The following is a 12,500-nucleotide window of genomic DNA, read 5'->3' as shown; positions in this document are numbered from 1 at the left end:
ACTCGGCCAACTAGATGCGAATGATGATATACGCAAATGCAAAACGAAGGAGGAGGAGGAGGAGGAGGAAGAAGAGTAGGAATAGGAGGAGGAGGAGGAGGAGGAAGAAGAGTTTATTTTTCTGAGGGAGACATACGAGAGTGAGCCTGGCCTCTGCATGTCGAGGACTTGGGATGGAAAAAAGGAAGAAGAAGAACGGTTTTGATACTCGGCCGAGTGAGGAAACTCGGTGTGCAGCGAACGCATTTGTTTGCTGATGGGGTTTGCTGGGAGAGAGGGACACACACACACACACACACACCTAAACAGACAGACAGACAAACAGGCAAACGGAAAGAGGGAGAGAGCAAGAAGCACATCTATTTGCTGGCAGGGGGTGGATGGGTTGGGGAGTTACATTACACAAACCAACAAACAAACATGCAGACGTACACAGAAAAGCAGACAGTGAAATAGTGACAAACATATCCAAAACAGGCACATACACGCACGAGAGAGAGAGAGAGAGAGAGAGAGCCTGGAAAGTTAGCTCTGTGACACTGTATATTTTTATGCTCTGAGAATTCCTTCCCACCTTTCTGCATGGGTACACATCTAGTTTGTTGAATTAGGCCGAATGGTTTATACATTGGGTGTTAATTCTGAAACTTGCGACAAAGGTTAGGAGTGTTGTGGATGCGGACATGGTTCACACTGATGCCCGGGAACATTTTAGAACTCATACTTTCTTGAATCTGATAGTTGTACTTAAGATTTTCGTTCTCTGATTTTTCATCAGGCATTGACTGTCGTGAACTTTTCGCTTCTTTTCACGAAAACAATCAGTTGCTCTGCATGGTCACTCGGTATCTCAATAGTGCTAGTTTGTTTCCTGAATTTTATGGAAAGAATGGTTTATATGATTTAGGGCTTCAGAAATTTTTATTTTATTGTGTTAGGGCTGAAATTTTGATTTTGTATGTGTTAAAGGAAATTTTGATTTTGTATGTCTTGTGAAATTTTGATTTTGTATGTGTTAGGGCTTCAGAAATTTTGATTTTGTATGTGTTAGGGCTTCAGAAATTTTGATTTTGTATGTGTTAGGGCTTCAGAAATTTTGATTTTGTATGTGTTAGGGCTTCAGAAATTTTGATTTTGTGTGTTAGGGCTTCAGAAATTTTGATTTTGTGTGTTAGGGCTTCAGAAATTTTGATTTTGTGTGTTATCAGAAATTTTGACTTTGTCGTGTTAGGGCTTCTTTTGATTTTGCTTCTTTTGATTTTGTGTGTTAGGGCTTCAGAAATTTTGATTTTGTGTGTTAGGGCTTCAGAAATTTTGATTTTGTGCGGTTAGAGCTGAAATTTTGATTTTGTCTGTATCTCAAAATTTTGATTTTGTGCTCTTTTGATTTTGTGCCTTCAGAAATTTTGATTTTGTGCGTGTTAGAGCTTCAGAAATTTTGATTTTGTGTGTCAGGGCTTCAGAAATTTTTATTTTGTGCGTCAGGGCTTCAGAAATTTTGATTTTGTGTGTGTTAGGACTTCAGAAATTTTGATTTTATGTGTCTTATGGAATTATTGGGCCCCAAGTACTCATGTCACTCAGAGCAACAGGTTTTCATTTATCATTTGATTTTTGGCTTTTATTTGAGACGTTCCTGTCATACTTAGTTTTAATTCATAAGTAAATTCCCCGTAGGGGGTTAGTGCCGTCAGTGCACCTCATGTGGTGCATTGTAGGCATTGCTTACGGTTCTTTGTAGCGTGCCCTCGGCCCCTAGCTGCAACCCCTTTCGTTCCTTTTACTGTACATCTTTTCATATTATCTTTCTTCCATCTTACTTTCCACCCTCTCCTGTTACTCCTTTCAAACCTTTTACTGTCAATTTCCATACCAGCGCTGAATGACCTCATGGGTCCCAGTGCTTGGCCTTTGGCCTAAATTGTATATTCAATTCAATTCATAAGTAAATTGGCCATCTGAAAAGGCTTTTATGTTAAGAAGCGTTAAAAGTATTATGTACTGTATAGCCAGTACATAAGCGTGTTAAAAGCATTCTACTTAATTTCCTTTGGACTAAAGTGCAATTTAACTTTAATTAGTAATTTGGCACTCAGGAAAATCTGTTTTGTTTAGTTGAGCGTTAAAAGCACTTTGTACTTTATAGCCAGAGCATAAGCACGGTAATAGCATTCCTGTCGTCCTGCAATCCTGGCTAAAGTAATTTTCTCTTACGTTTTCATACGCTTTGATTTCATACACTTTCGCACATTCAAGATTTTGACATCTGGTGTTTCCATGTGCAGTAAAATAACCACGGTACAAAGACGTATTATTTGAAGTGTGAAAGCCTCGTAAACTGGTAACCTTATATTTTTTTCTAGCTCGCGTCTAAAGTAAACCTACCCAAGATTGGGTTGTATATTTAAAGTGAAAAGTATGTCTTAACAAGAACTAACTGATCAGGAAAATACTGGTAGATTGTCATCATCATCATCATTAGCCACTTGTTATAATGTAAACTGGAACTATTGAGAATTATTATTATATTATTATTATTATAATGCTTAATTGCAAAAATGCTGTGGTAATGCTATCGTTATTGCTTTCACTTGAAGATGGTCAGTACTATTATTGTTAATTTCAGAAGTATTATTATTATTATTATTATTATTATTATTATTATTATTATTATTATTATTATTATTATTCAAAAGATGACCCCTATTCACATGGAACAAGCCCACCACAGGAGCCACTGACTTGAAATTCAAGCTTCCAAAGAATATGGTGTTCATTAGAAAGAAATAACAGAAAGAAGAGATCGCTTATTAAAAAAAAGAAAAACAAATGAACAAATTAATAAATAAACAGATAAAAATGTAAGTGAATGATGAAAATGCAAGGAGAATTGCATTAAGGTAGCAATGCATTGGATCTTCGCTCGGACTAGTCAAAGTAGAATTAGCAAGTAGCATTAGTATACTGCTATGCGTGTTATCGCTGCCATTTATAATGCAGGGTTGATAACTAGGGTCCATTTGTCATTCTGTTTTTTTTTTTTAAAGGGAAGGCGATTATTCTATTTCGAGGCGGGGGCTAGTTTGAAGCTAATACGGGCTCGTTACCTTAAATAGGCTGTAATTAGGGCTCTGCCTATTTCATTATTCACGTCGATGAGCGCTCTTCCATAACATGGTGAAATTGGGATGTTTATTCTCATAAATATTTCTGTCATTTTCCATAAATATTCCCAGAGGGGTTACTGACTCCAGCACCCCTTGCATGGAACACTGTTTACGTTACTGGAGGTTCTTTGCGGCATCCATACAGTCTCTAGGTGCCGTGCTTTCTGCCTTTTACTTACTATCCATTCCCTTTGGGGTTTTAGCTGTCCGACTTCTTGAACTTTTAATGGTCTTTTCTTATTCAAGAACAGATTCATCTGGAGAAGCCCAGTGAGAGTCGAAATAATAATAATAATAATAATAATAATAATAATAATAATAATAATAATAATAATACTATATCTCACCTCTTGACCTGAACAGTGAATGAAGAACCAGGCAGTTAATCAACTGTGGTGTGTCACAACCAGCTTGGAGAGGACACGGGCTAGCAACCTCATACCAAACACCACCTAGTCCCTAGGAGCTGTCCCTTCTAAAGGGGAAAAAGCTAATGGCCAAAAAAAAAAAAAAAAAACTTTGAATTATGGCCGCGCACTACACATGCGAAAATGGAAGCTAGGTCGAATCGGTCACTACGCTCTGGGAATTCTGACACGGGTCCCGAAATAGGTGATACTGTTTTTATTCTATCCGTGTTTTCATTTTATTCCTTCGGTTTTCAGGCTTCATATTCGCGTCGGCTTACAGGGCAGTTGGCCGGAAGGTAAATTTTGACGTCCCGGGTTTCCACATTCATTTTGAGCGCCCAGTGCTAGTTGTTGTATTGAAATGGACGCCTCTCTCTCTCTCTCTCTCTCTCTCTCTCTCTCTCTCTCTCTCTCTCTCTCTCTCTCTCTCTCACACTTTTCCGTTTACTTTTCATTGTTGGCAGGAGACGGACGCGCACACACACATACACCACTCCGTCCTGATTACAAAGTTCCTTACAGGGATGCTGCTCTCGTCGTTATCTCGAATAATGAGAGAGAGAGAGAGAGAGAGAGAGAGAGAGAGAGAGAGAGAGAGAGAGAGAGAGAGAGAGAGAGAGAGAATAACAACACCACTTTGTCGTGGGATCGGCGCTGGTTCTTCTACCTCTTGTTTCTTTCTGGTGGTGGTGATGGTGTGTGTGTGTGTGTGTGTGTGTGTGTGTGTGTGGTGTTGCTGGAGTTGGTATAGTGCCAGGACGAAGGCACCATTAATTTTGTGAAGTGGTGGGGGAGAGAGAGAGAGAGAGAGAGAGAGAGAGAGAGAGAGAGAGAGAGAGAGAGAGAGAGCAACTGGTGGTTGATGAGGAGAGAGGGGATTGGACGTAATAGATTGGAAGTGTGGTGAGTGAAGGGGGAGGGGGGGCTGGGAGTAGCGGTTGGAATGGGGGGTATGAGGGGGATGCCTCTGGTTCTGGTGGAAGCTGACAAAGCAACAGCTGCAACAGCAACAGCAACAGCAAGAAAGAGGCTGTTGCAAAGACCCACATGACCTTGGACAGCAACCTGTCAAAATGCTGTACCCTTTGGGGTTGAAGGGAACGGGGTGGGGGGCGGGGGTGGAGCGGGGGAGGTCCTTTCATCATCATTACTGGCTGCTTATGTCCTGCTTTGGCATGGCTTTTTAATGGTGTTTGGGTCGCCATCTTGGCTGCATGTCAATCCCATCGGCTTGTTCAAGCATTTTTTTATTTTTATTTTTTTTTTTTCTTGACTGTTTTCGGTAATTCCTAAAGCAGAAAAATAAAACCTAGGGTAAGGAGTTATTCCATATTTATTTTGATTTTTAAAAATCCCTGAATATTCGAATAAAAAAGTTAAGCTTTGGATAACGAACTGTTGGAATTTATTTTGATTTTAATAACATCGCAATTTATTTTGACTTTAATAACATCTGAGAATGACTGAGTGACTAACTGAATATATCCATCGAGCATTACGTCTCATGGTATGTGCACAATTTAGTCGACTCGGCAGGATCGAATGGTTGCTATCGGCTTTCTTCCTAAGGAACGTCCATCACACTGGGGCCTTTAGAGTGCGCCCGTGCGCTAGATCTGTGGGCGTTTTGTAGTATGCAGGCCAGCAAAGTTTAGTTTCATTTTTGTAACCTGAATTTTAGTTTTCTGTAAAAGAAAACTATTGTGCCGACTGTCGGTCCGCCCTCAGACCTTAAAAACTACTGAGGCTAGAGGGCTGCAAATTTGTATATTGATCATCCACCTTCCAATCATCAAACATACCAAATTGCAGCCCTCTAACCTCAGCAGTTTTATTTTATTTAAGGCCAAAGTTAGCCATGATCGTGCTTCTGGCAACGATATAGGATAGGCCACCACCGGACCGTGGTTTAAGTTCCATGGGCGCGGCTCATACAGCATTACACCGAGACCACCGAAAAATAGATTTTCGGTGGCCTTGATTATACGCTGTAGCGGCTGTACAGAAAACTCGATTGCGCCGAACTGGCGCATTCTTTACTTGTTATTTTTATTTTTTAACTATCCGTTTATTTGAACAGTGGATGTACTGAAGTGCCAAGTAAGGGTACGAGTGATGCCTGAACTGTAGAAATTCGTTCGGAAAGAAAAATTCATGGGAGGAAGCATTAATACATACCTTGGTAATTCCTCTTTGGCTGCATGTTACTCATAGAGGTTTGTGTGTTTTGACTGGCATTTACACTACTGGTCCATCCAAATTCTCGGAATTAATAAATGCTGGCCACTGAGCAACTTCATTGTTTTCATTACAGTGGCATTATGTACTTTTCAAACCCAGTCGCTGGGAGTGACTCAATTCCTTTACCCCAAGTTTTTCACTTATATTGAATGCAAAAGGTGCTTTGAGAATACTTCTTTGTACCTCTAGATTCCTTATTGAATGCAAAAGGTGCTTTGAGAATGCTTCTTTGTACCTCTAGATTCCTTATTGAATGCAAAGGGTGCTTTGAATGAAGATATTGAATGCAAAGGGTGCTTTGAGAATACCTCTAGATTCCTTATTGAATGCAAAGGTGCTTTGAGAATGCTTTTTGTAGAATTGAATGCAAAGGGTGCTTTGAGAATACCTTATTGAATGCTGCTTTGAGAATGCTCTTTGTACTTAACCTAAGTCATCTTCATTTGAATATGTAAAACAGTGCGTGCCCGATTGGCATTGAGCATAATTCCAGGCACTTTCGACTCCATACCTAAATGTTTGCTTTGTAATATCTGATGGTACAGAAGAACCTAATATATACCTTATTGAGCATGGTAATATGTGATGCGGTGGGAACATTGACAACAATTACGGATGCTCGTTGAGTCTCCCAAGTGCATTGCTTGTTAATATTTAATGCTCCGGGAACATCGTTAATGTTCCGGATGATTCCAGTGGGCGTACCTAACTCGATCCCTTGCATATTAAATATGTAAGTCACTAGGAGGACTGAACGCTTTGTACACACCTGAGAGTCGATACTCAAATCCTTGCTTATCAATAAATGAAATTGCAAGGTTTTCGCTCCTGGCGAGCGTAAGTTTAACAATAAACAAGGCAATGAGAAGAATAAAAATAATTTATTCTTTTTATTTACACCAACGTTTCGGGAATCCCTTCCCATTATCAAGGCAACGATAAAAAGTAATTTTTATCCTATTAAAAAATTGTAAACTAAATTTCTTATCAATATTAACTGTTTTGGTATATTTTAAATGTGGTAAAAATCAATTTTATTGCAGTAAAAGATAATTTATGGTGGCCTTGATGGTGGGAAGGGGATTCCCGAAACGTTGGTGTAAATAAAAAGAATAAATTATTTTTATTCTTCTTGTTGTCTTGTTTATTGTTAAACTTTTGCTCGCCAGGAGCAAAAATCTTGCAATTTCATTTATTGATAAGCAAGGATTTGAGTATCGACTCTCAGGTGTATACAAAGCGTTGAGTGCTTCTAATGGCTTAGATGTTTAATATGCAAGGGATCGAGTTAGGTGCGCCCACTGGAATCATCCGGAAAATTAACGATGTTCCCAGAGCATTAAATATTAACAAGCAATGCTCTTGGAAGACTCAGCGAGTGTCCGTGAGTATTGTCAATGCTCCCACGGCATAAGCAAGTATAGCTTAGTTTAACCAGACCACTGAGCTGATTAACAGCTCTCCTAGGGCTGTCCCGAAGGATTAGACTTATTTTACGTGGCTAAGAACCAATTGGTCACCTAGCAACGGAACCTACCGCTTATTGTGGAATCCGAACCACATTATATCGAGAAATGAATTTTTATCACCAGAAATAAATTCTTCAAATTCTTCATTGACCGGCTGGAGAATCGAACGCGGGCTTAGGAGAGTGCTAGCCGAGCACGATGTCGACCCATCCAATGAGGAACGGCTCCCACTTCATAAAATATCATCATGCTCAATAAAGAATGATTTCCAGTCCTCTCGCTGCCCTGTTTATTACCAATGAATAAATCTGTATGAGGAGCGTTGGACATGCTCTCGCATGCTTACGTATTCCTAACTCGAGTACATCGCCTCTTAAGCATTTCCTACCCGAGGAGCGCAAACTTCCGGATACTGTGGCACGGGCTTACGCATACTTACGCATACCGCTCGCGTTGGCTACGCGAGAATCCCAGATTTACTGCTTATTGCCCCACTAAAACGGATTATAGATTCCTCAGAACTGATCGTTTCCCACGCTGCTGTATGTTCTTCCGCATGCGGTAGTACCTCTGAAGATATTTAGAGAGAGAGAGAGAGAGAGAGATTGCTCTGCAGAGCCGCGTGTTCAAGAGGATTGTTTTTTTCATCAGAGTTAGTTTGTGCCATTTTTGTATGTTTTACGATCACTAAACGTAAAAGTTTTTTTATCTTAACAGTTCTTGTAATGGAGTGTATATATTTTTTTTTTTACCAAAAGGACAGATTTTTCAATTAATTCTCTCTATAAAATTAAAAGGCAGGGTTTAATTTTGTATATTGGTTTTCCAACGATAAATTATATAATTGAGTACCTTTTTTTTTAAAATCATTTTTATAAATTAACTGTGTAGCCTTTTTTTAAATGATTTTTATAAATAATGTTTTTTTTATTAAATCTGTCTATTAATTTTAAAGGGCAGTTTTAATTTTATAAGAATTTTTTCGACGATAAATTAGATAACTGACTGCGCATATTATTTTTTATTTAAAATCATATGTCCTGAAATGTTTGAGGCATACATTCGAAAGGATTTAGAGAAAAAACAACTGGAAATTTACCGTAGTTTTTTTTTAATACAAAATATATAGTTTGTTGAATTTTAAAAGATTTTGTGCTGAAATATTTGATGTTTTAACTAGCTGAGTGTTTAAAAAATTCTTTAATATTAGTCTCTTTCTGCTCCCATTTCATTTCCGTAAATGTTTGTTTCTTTATTTTTATATTCGTTTTTTTTTTTTATTTTACTATTCTCTCTCTCTCTCTCTCTCTCTCTCTCTCTTCTTCTTCTTCTTCTGTAACGAAGAAAACAATTGCTTTAAATTTTAATGACAAATAAGAACATCAGCCCCCCCCTCTCTCTCTCTTTCTCTCTCTCCTTCTGTGACGAATGAAATTGTGTGAAATATCAATGACAAATTGATAAATAACAACATTCTCTCTCTCTCTCTCTCTCTCTCTCTCTCTCTCTCTCTCTCTCTCTCTCCTTCTGTGACGAATGAAATTGTGTGAAATATCAATGACAAGTTGACAAATAACAACATCTCTCTCTCTGAAATCTCTCTCTCTCTCTCTCTCTCTCTCTCTCTCTTCTGTGACGAATAAAATTGTGTGAAATCAATGACAAGTTGACAAATAACAACATCAACTCTCTCTCTCTCTCTCTCTCTCTCTCTCTCTCTCTCTCTCTCTCTCTCTTCTGTGACGAATAAAATTGTGTGAAATATCAATGACAAGTTGACAAATAACAACATCTCTCTCTCTCTCTCTCTCTCTCTCTCTCTCTCTCTCTCTCTCTCTCTCTCTCTCTCTCTCTCGTAAACTCATGGCCTTTTTGACTCGCTCAGTATGGGTAGGTCAGCGTTAATGCTACAACTACTACCAAAATAATGTTAATCCCGAACCATTACAGTTTTAATACGTATATCAGCTGTTATTCATTGTTATTCAGACGGGTTATTTTTATAGAAAAATACCTTTTAATAATATTCTATTAAATCTTTAACTGCAAATAATTATATGGAAAGTGCTTTGGTCTCTTTTTCTGGTTCTTGTGTTGTGCAGAGATAAAACTCGGGGTTCGATCTTTGGGCGGGCCAGGAATGGGACGGCATGGGAGCATGTTTGTTGGAGAGAGAGATAGATGATTTATCACTGTTCTGGTAAGAAGCATATCATCATATCATGAATAATATTTGATGTCCTCAACGAAGTAATGTGGGGGGAGGGGTTATATCAGATCTCTCTCTCTCTCTCTCTCTCTCTCTCTCTCTCTCTCTCTCTCTCTACCACCCCACCGGGATGAGGTCTTTTATCAGATCTCTCTCTCTCTCTCTCTCTCTCTCTCTCTCTCTCTGTAATTCTCACCCTCCACCGGGATGAGGTCTTTTATCAGATCTCTCTTTCTCTCTCTCTCTCTCACTAGAGGTAATTCTCACCCCCACCAGGGTGAGGTCTTTTCTCACCCCACCTCTCTCTCTCTCTCTCTCTCTCTCTCTCTCTCTCTCTCTCTAGAGGTAATTCTCACCCCACCGGGATGAGATCTTTTATCAGATCTCTCTCTCTCTCTCTCTCTCTCTCTCTCTCTCTCTCTCTCTCTCTCTCTCTCTCACACTGAGATCGTGTGGTTCGGTTATCAAGATAAACGAGAGGCATTTTTTTTAATAACAGCGCCATTTGTGCTGGTATTTTTGCTGTCATGCATTGAAGGTCTCTGTTATAACGACCAAGACACCCGTAGTTGAATTGCAGTAATTGCCGGAGCATTTACCCGTAATTTGTACTTGCACGCACGAGTGATGGCAAGCACAGGACGGACTGGCGTCTGTAGTTGGGCGGAATTGAGATATGAATGCACAGAAGCGATTCTGTTTCTCAAGCAGTGATAGCAGTGACCTACATAGCTGGAACTGTACCAAGATAGAGGTGGTAAGGCCATTTATGAAAAGACATGAGTAACTATTGTTTGAACCTTATTTTTTTTATTTTTTTTTTTTTATTTTTTTTTGCTCCGTAAGTCTTCAAGGTCAGTTCTGTTCAGTTTACAATGTCATAGTCAGAATATACATACATACATATATATATATATATATATATATATATATATATATATATATATATATATATATATATATGTATATATATATTCTGACTCACATTGAGATCGAACGGCAGTCTCTCTTCTGAAAGGCCAGGGTGCTACCAATTGGCCCACATATGTGAGTCAAAAATTTATTTCCTTGTGAAATAAATCCGCGTTTCATATGTGTATGTCAAAAATTTATTTCCTTGTGAAATAATATATATATATATATATATATATATATATATTATATATAATCGTAATGGAGAATATATTAAAATGACAGGACCTTATTGGGATACGATTTAGGCTGAGCAGAGCAGACATGAATTAGAGTGGCCTTAAAGTGTAGTCTGTAAAGTCTGCTGCTGTTATTCATGAACATTCTGGTAATTTGAGCAAGGGGACTTTAATGGTCTGGTGGAAGGGACAAGTGGAGAGAACAGGTGAAGGAATGACAGTGAGGTCTTAGGAGACGACCCTTAGCATAGAGGAAAAAGATTAAATACCAGAAATAAAGGAAGGAGAGACAAGAAACGAACTGATCCTGGAGATTATTGAAATCTTATAAAATCGAGGAAATGCTGTGCTTCCACTTTCACAGCTTTTTAAGAGGTGCTGTTGCTGCTGCTGTCCTTAGCACGGCTCTCCCGGGACAAACAGCTTTTACAGCAAACTGTTTACAGCCCTTCTTCTTCTTCTTCTTCTTCTTCTTCTTCTTCTTCTTCAACATCATTGAACGAAAGAAGTCATGCACAGGGATTGCAAAGCCCCCTGTTTGACTGTTTTGTGACGTTTGGTTAGGAGGAAACCGAGATGTGTCCGAGTTTGAGTTTTATTTCTGGATGCATTCCGTGGTGCTTGATTCTACTTTTTCTTTTTTATTTTGTATTTAATTTAACTTTTTTTCATTATAAACTCGTTTATACGTTTCATTTATAAAAATTAAAGTTTTTTATCGATATGTTCAATTGTGTTCAACCAAAGTTTTTTTTTTTTTATAAATTTGTCCAATTTTATTTGCCAACTTTTTTTATAAATACATCCTATTACGTTTATCAAAAAATTTTTTATTTATGTGCAGTTTTGTTTGCCAACAGGTTTTTTTTATCTATATATCCAATTCTGTTTGACAAGAGTTATCTAATAAATAGATTCGATACTGTTTACCAAAAGCTTTTTTTTTTATCTATGTGTTATTCTGTCTGCCAACAATTATTTTTATCTATATGTCCAGTTCTATTTGCCGACATTTTTTTGTTCAATATGCTCGATTCTGTTTACCAATCTTTTTTTTTTTATCAATATGTCCAATTCTGTTTGCCAACACTTTTTTGCTCAATATGTTCGATTCTGTTTACCAATAGTTTTTTTTCGTCATGTCCAATTCTATTTGCCAAAGATTATTTTGTAATTAGTATGTCCATTTCTGTTTACCAAAAGTTTTTTTTTTATCAATATGACCAATTCTGTTTACCAAAAGATTTTTTTAGTCAATATTTTAAGTTCTGTTTGCCAAAGTAAAAGATATTGTAATGCATTTTTGAGTATCATTATTCTTGATTATTGATTTTCTCTCCTCTTTTCATCTTCAGGTCTCTCGTTTCCCCAAAAAGTAGTCATGAACAAATACTAAAAATAGTAAAAAAAGAGAACAAAAACAAAATTGAATGCATACAGAAGAAAAAAATAAACATCAGAAGCAGACTGGCTTGAACAGAACCGGCAAAAAAAAAAAAAAAAAAACAGGAAGTCCATCAGGGGACTGTTTAAATTTGGAAACAGACGTGTAATTGACTTATCTTTTTTTTTTTTCTTTTCTTTTGTTTTATTTTTTTTTTTGTTGGGTTATTTTATACCCGAAAATAGTTTTTACTTCATAGACGGAGGGGAAATGAAATTGAGGTTCGTTATTAAATTTTTTTTTTTTTTTTTTTTCGAGCACATTTGGAAAATATGATGAAACAATATGGAAAGATGTTATTCGCTTAATTTTGATATTGTAGTCTGGTTTAGATTGAAGTGGCCTTGATGAGATAAGTTGTTCATATATATATATATATATATATATATATATATATATATATATATAT

The 12,500-nt window shown here is 37.5% G+C and overlaps 1 protein-coding gene across 1 annotated transcript in view; it reads left to right on the top strand.

Moving 5' to 3' along the window:
* The window catches only part of LOC136836984 (amyloid beta A4 precursor protein-binding family B member 1-interacting protein-like), a 38,056-nt gene that overhangs the window by 11 nt on the left and 25,545 nt on the right, over positions 1-12,500 (top strand). Inside the window, exon 1 of the mRNA XM_067101518.1 lies at positions 1-75. This exon is cut by the window's left edge and continues 11 nt beyond it. Within this exon, the coding sequence (XP_066957619.1) occupies positions 1-75 (75 nt within the window). The remainder of the gene's footprint in view (positions 76-12,500) is intronic.

Source organism: Macrobrachium rosenbergii, chromosome 57 (genome assembly GCF_040412425.1).
Source record: "Macrobrachium rosenbergii isolate ZJJX-2024 chromosome 57, ASM4041242v1, whole genome shotgun sequence".
In the NCBI taxonomy this organism is placed as follows: Eukaryota; Metazoa; Arthropoda; class Malacostraca; order Decapoda; family Palaemonidae; genus Macrobrachium; species Macrobrachium rosenbergii.
This window is presented reverse-complemented; position numbering and strand designations above follow the sequence as displayed.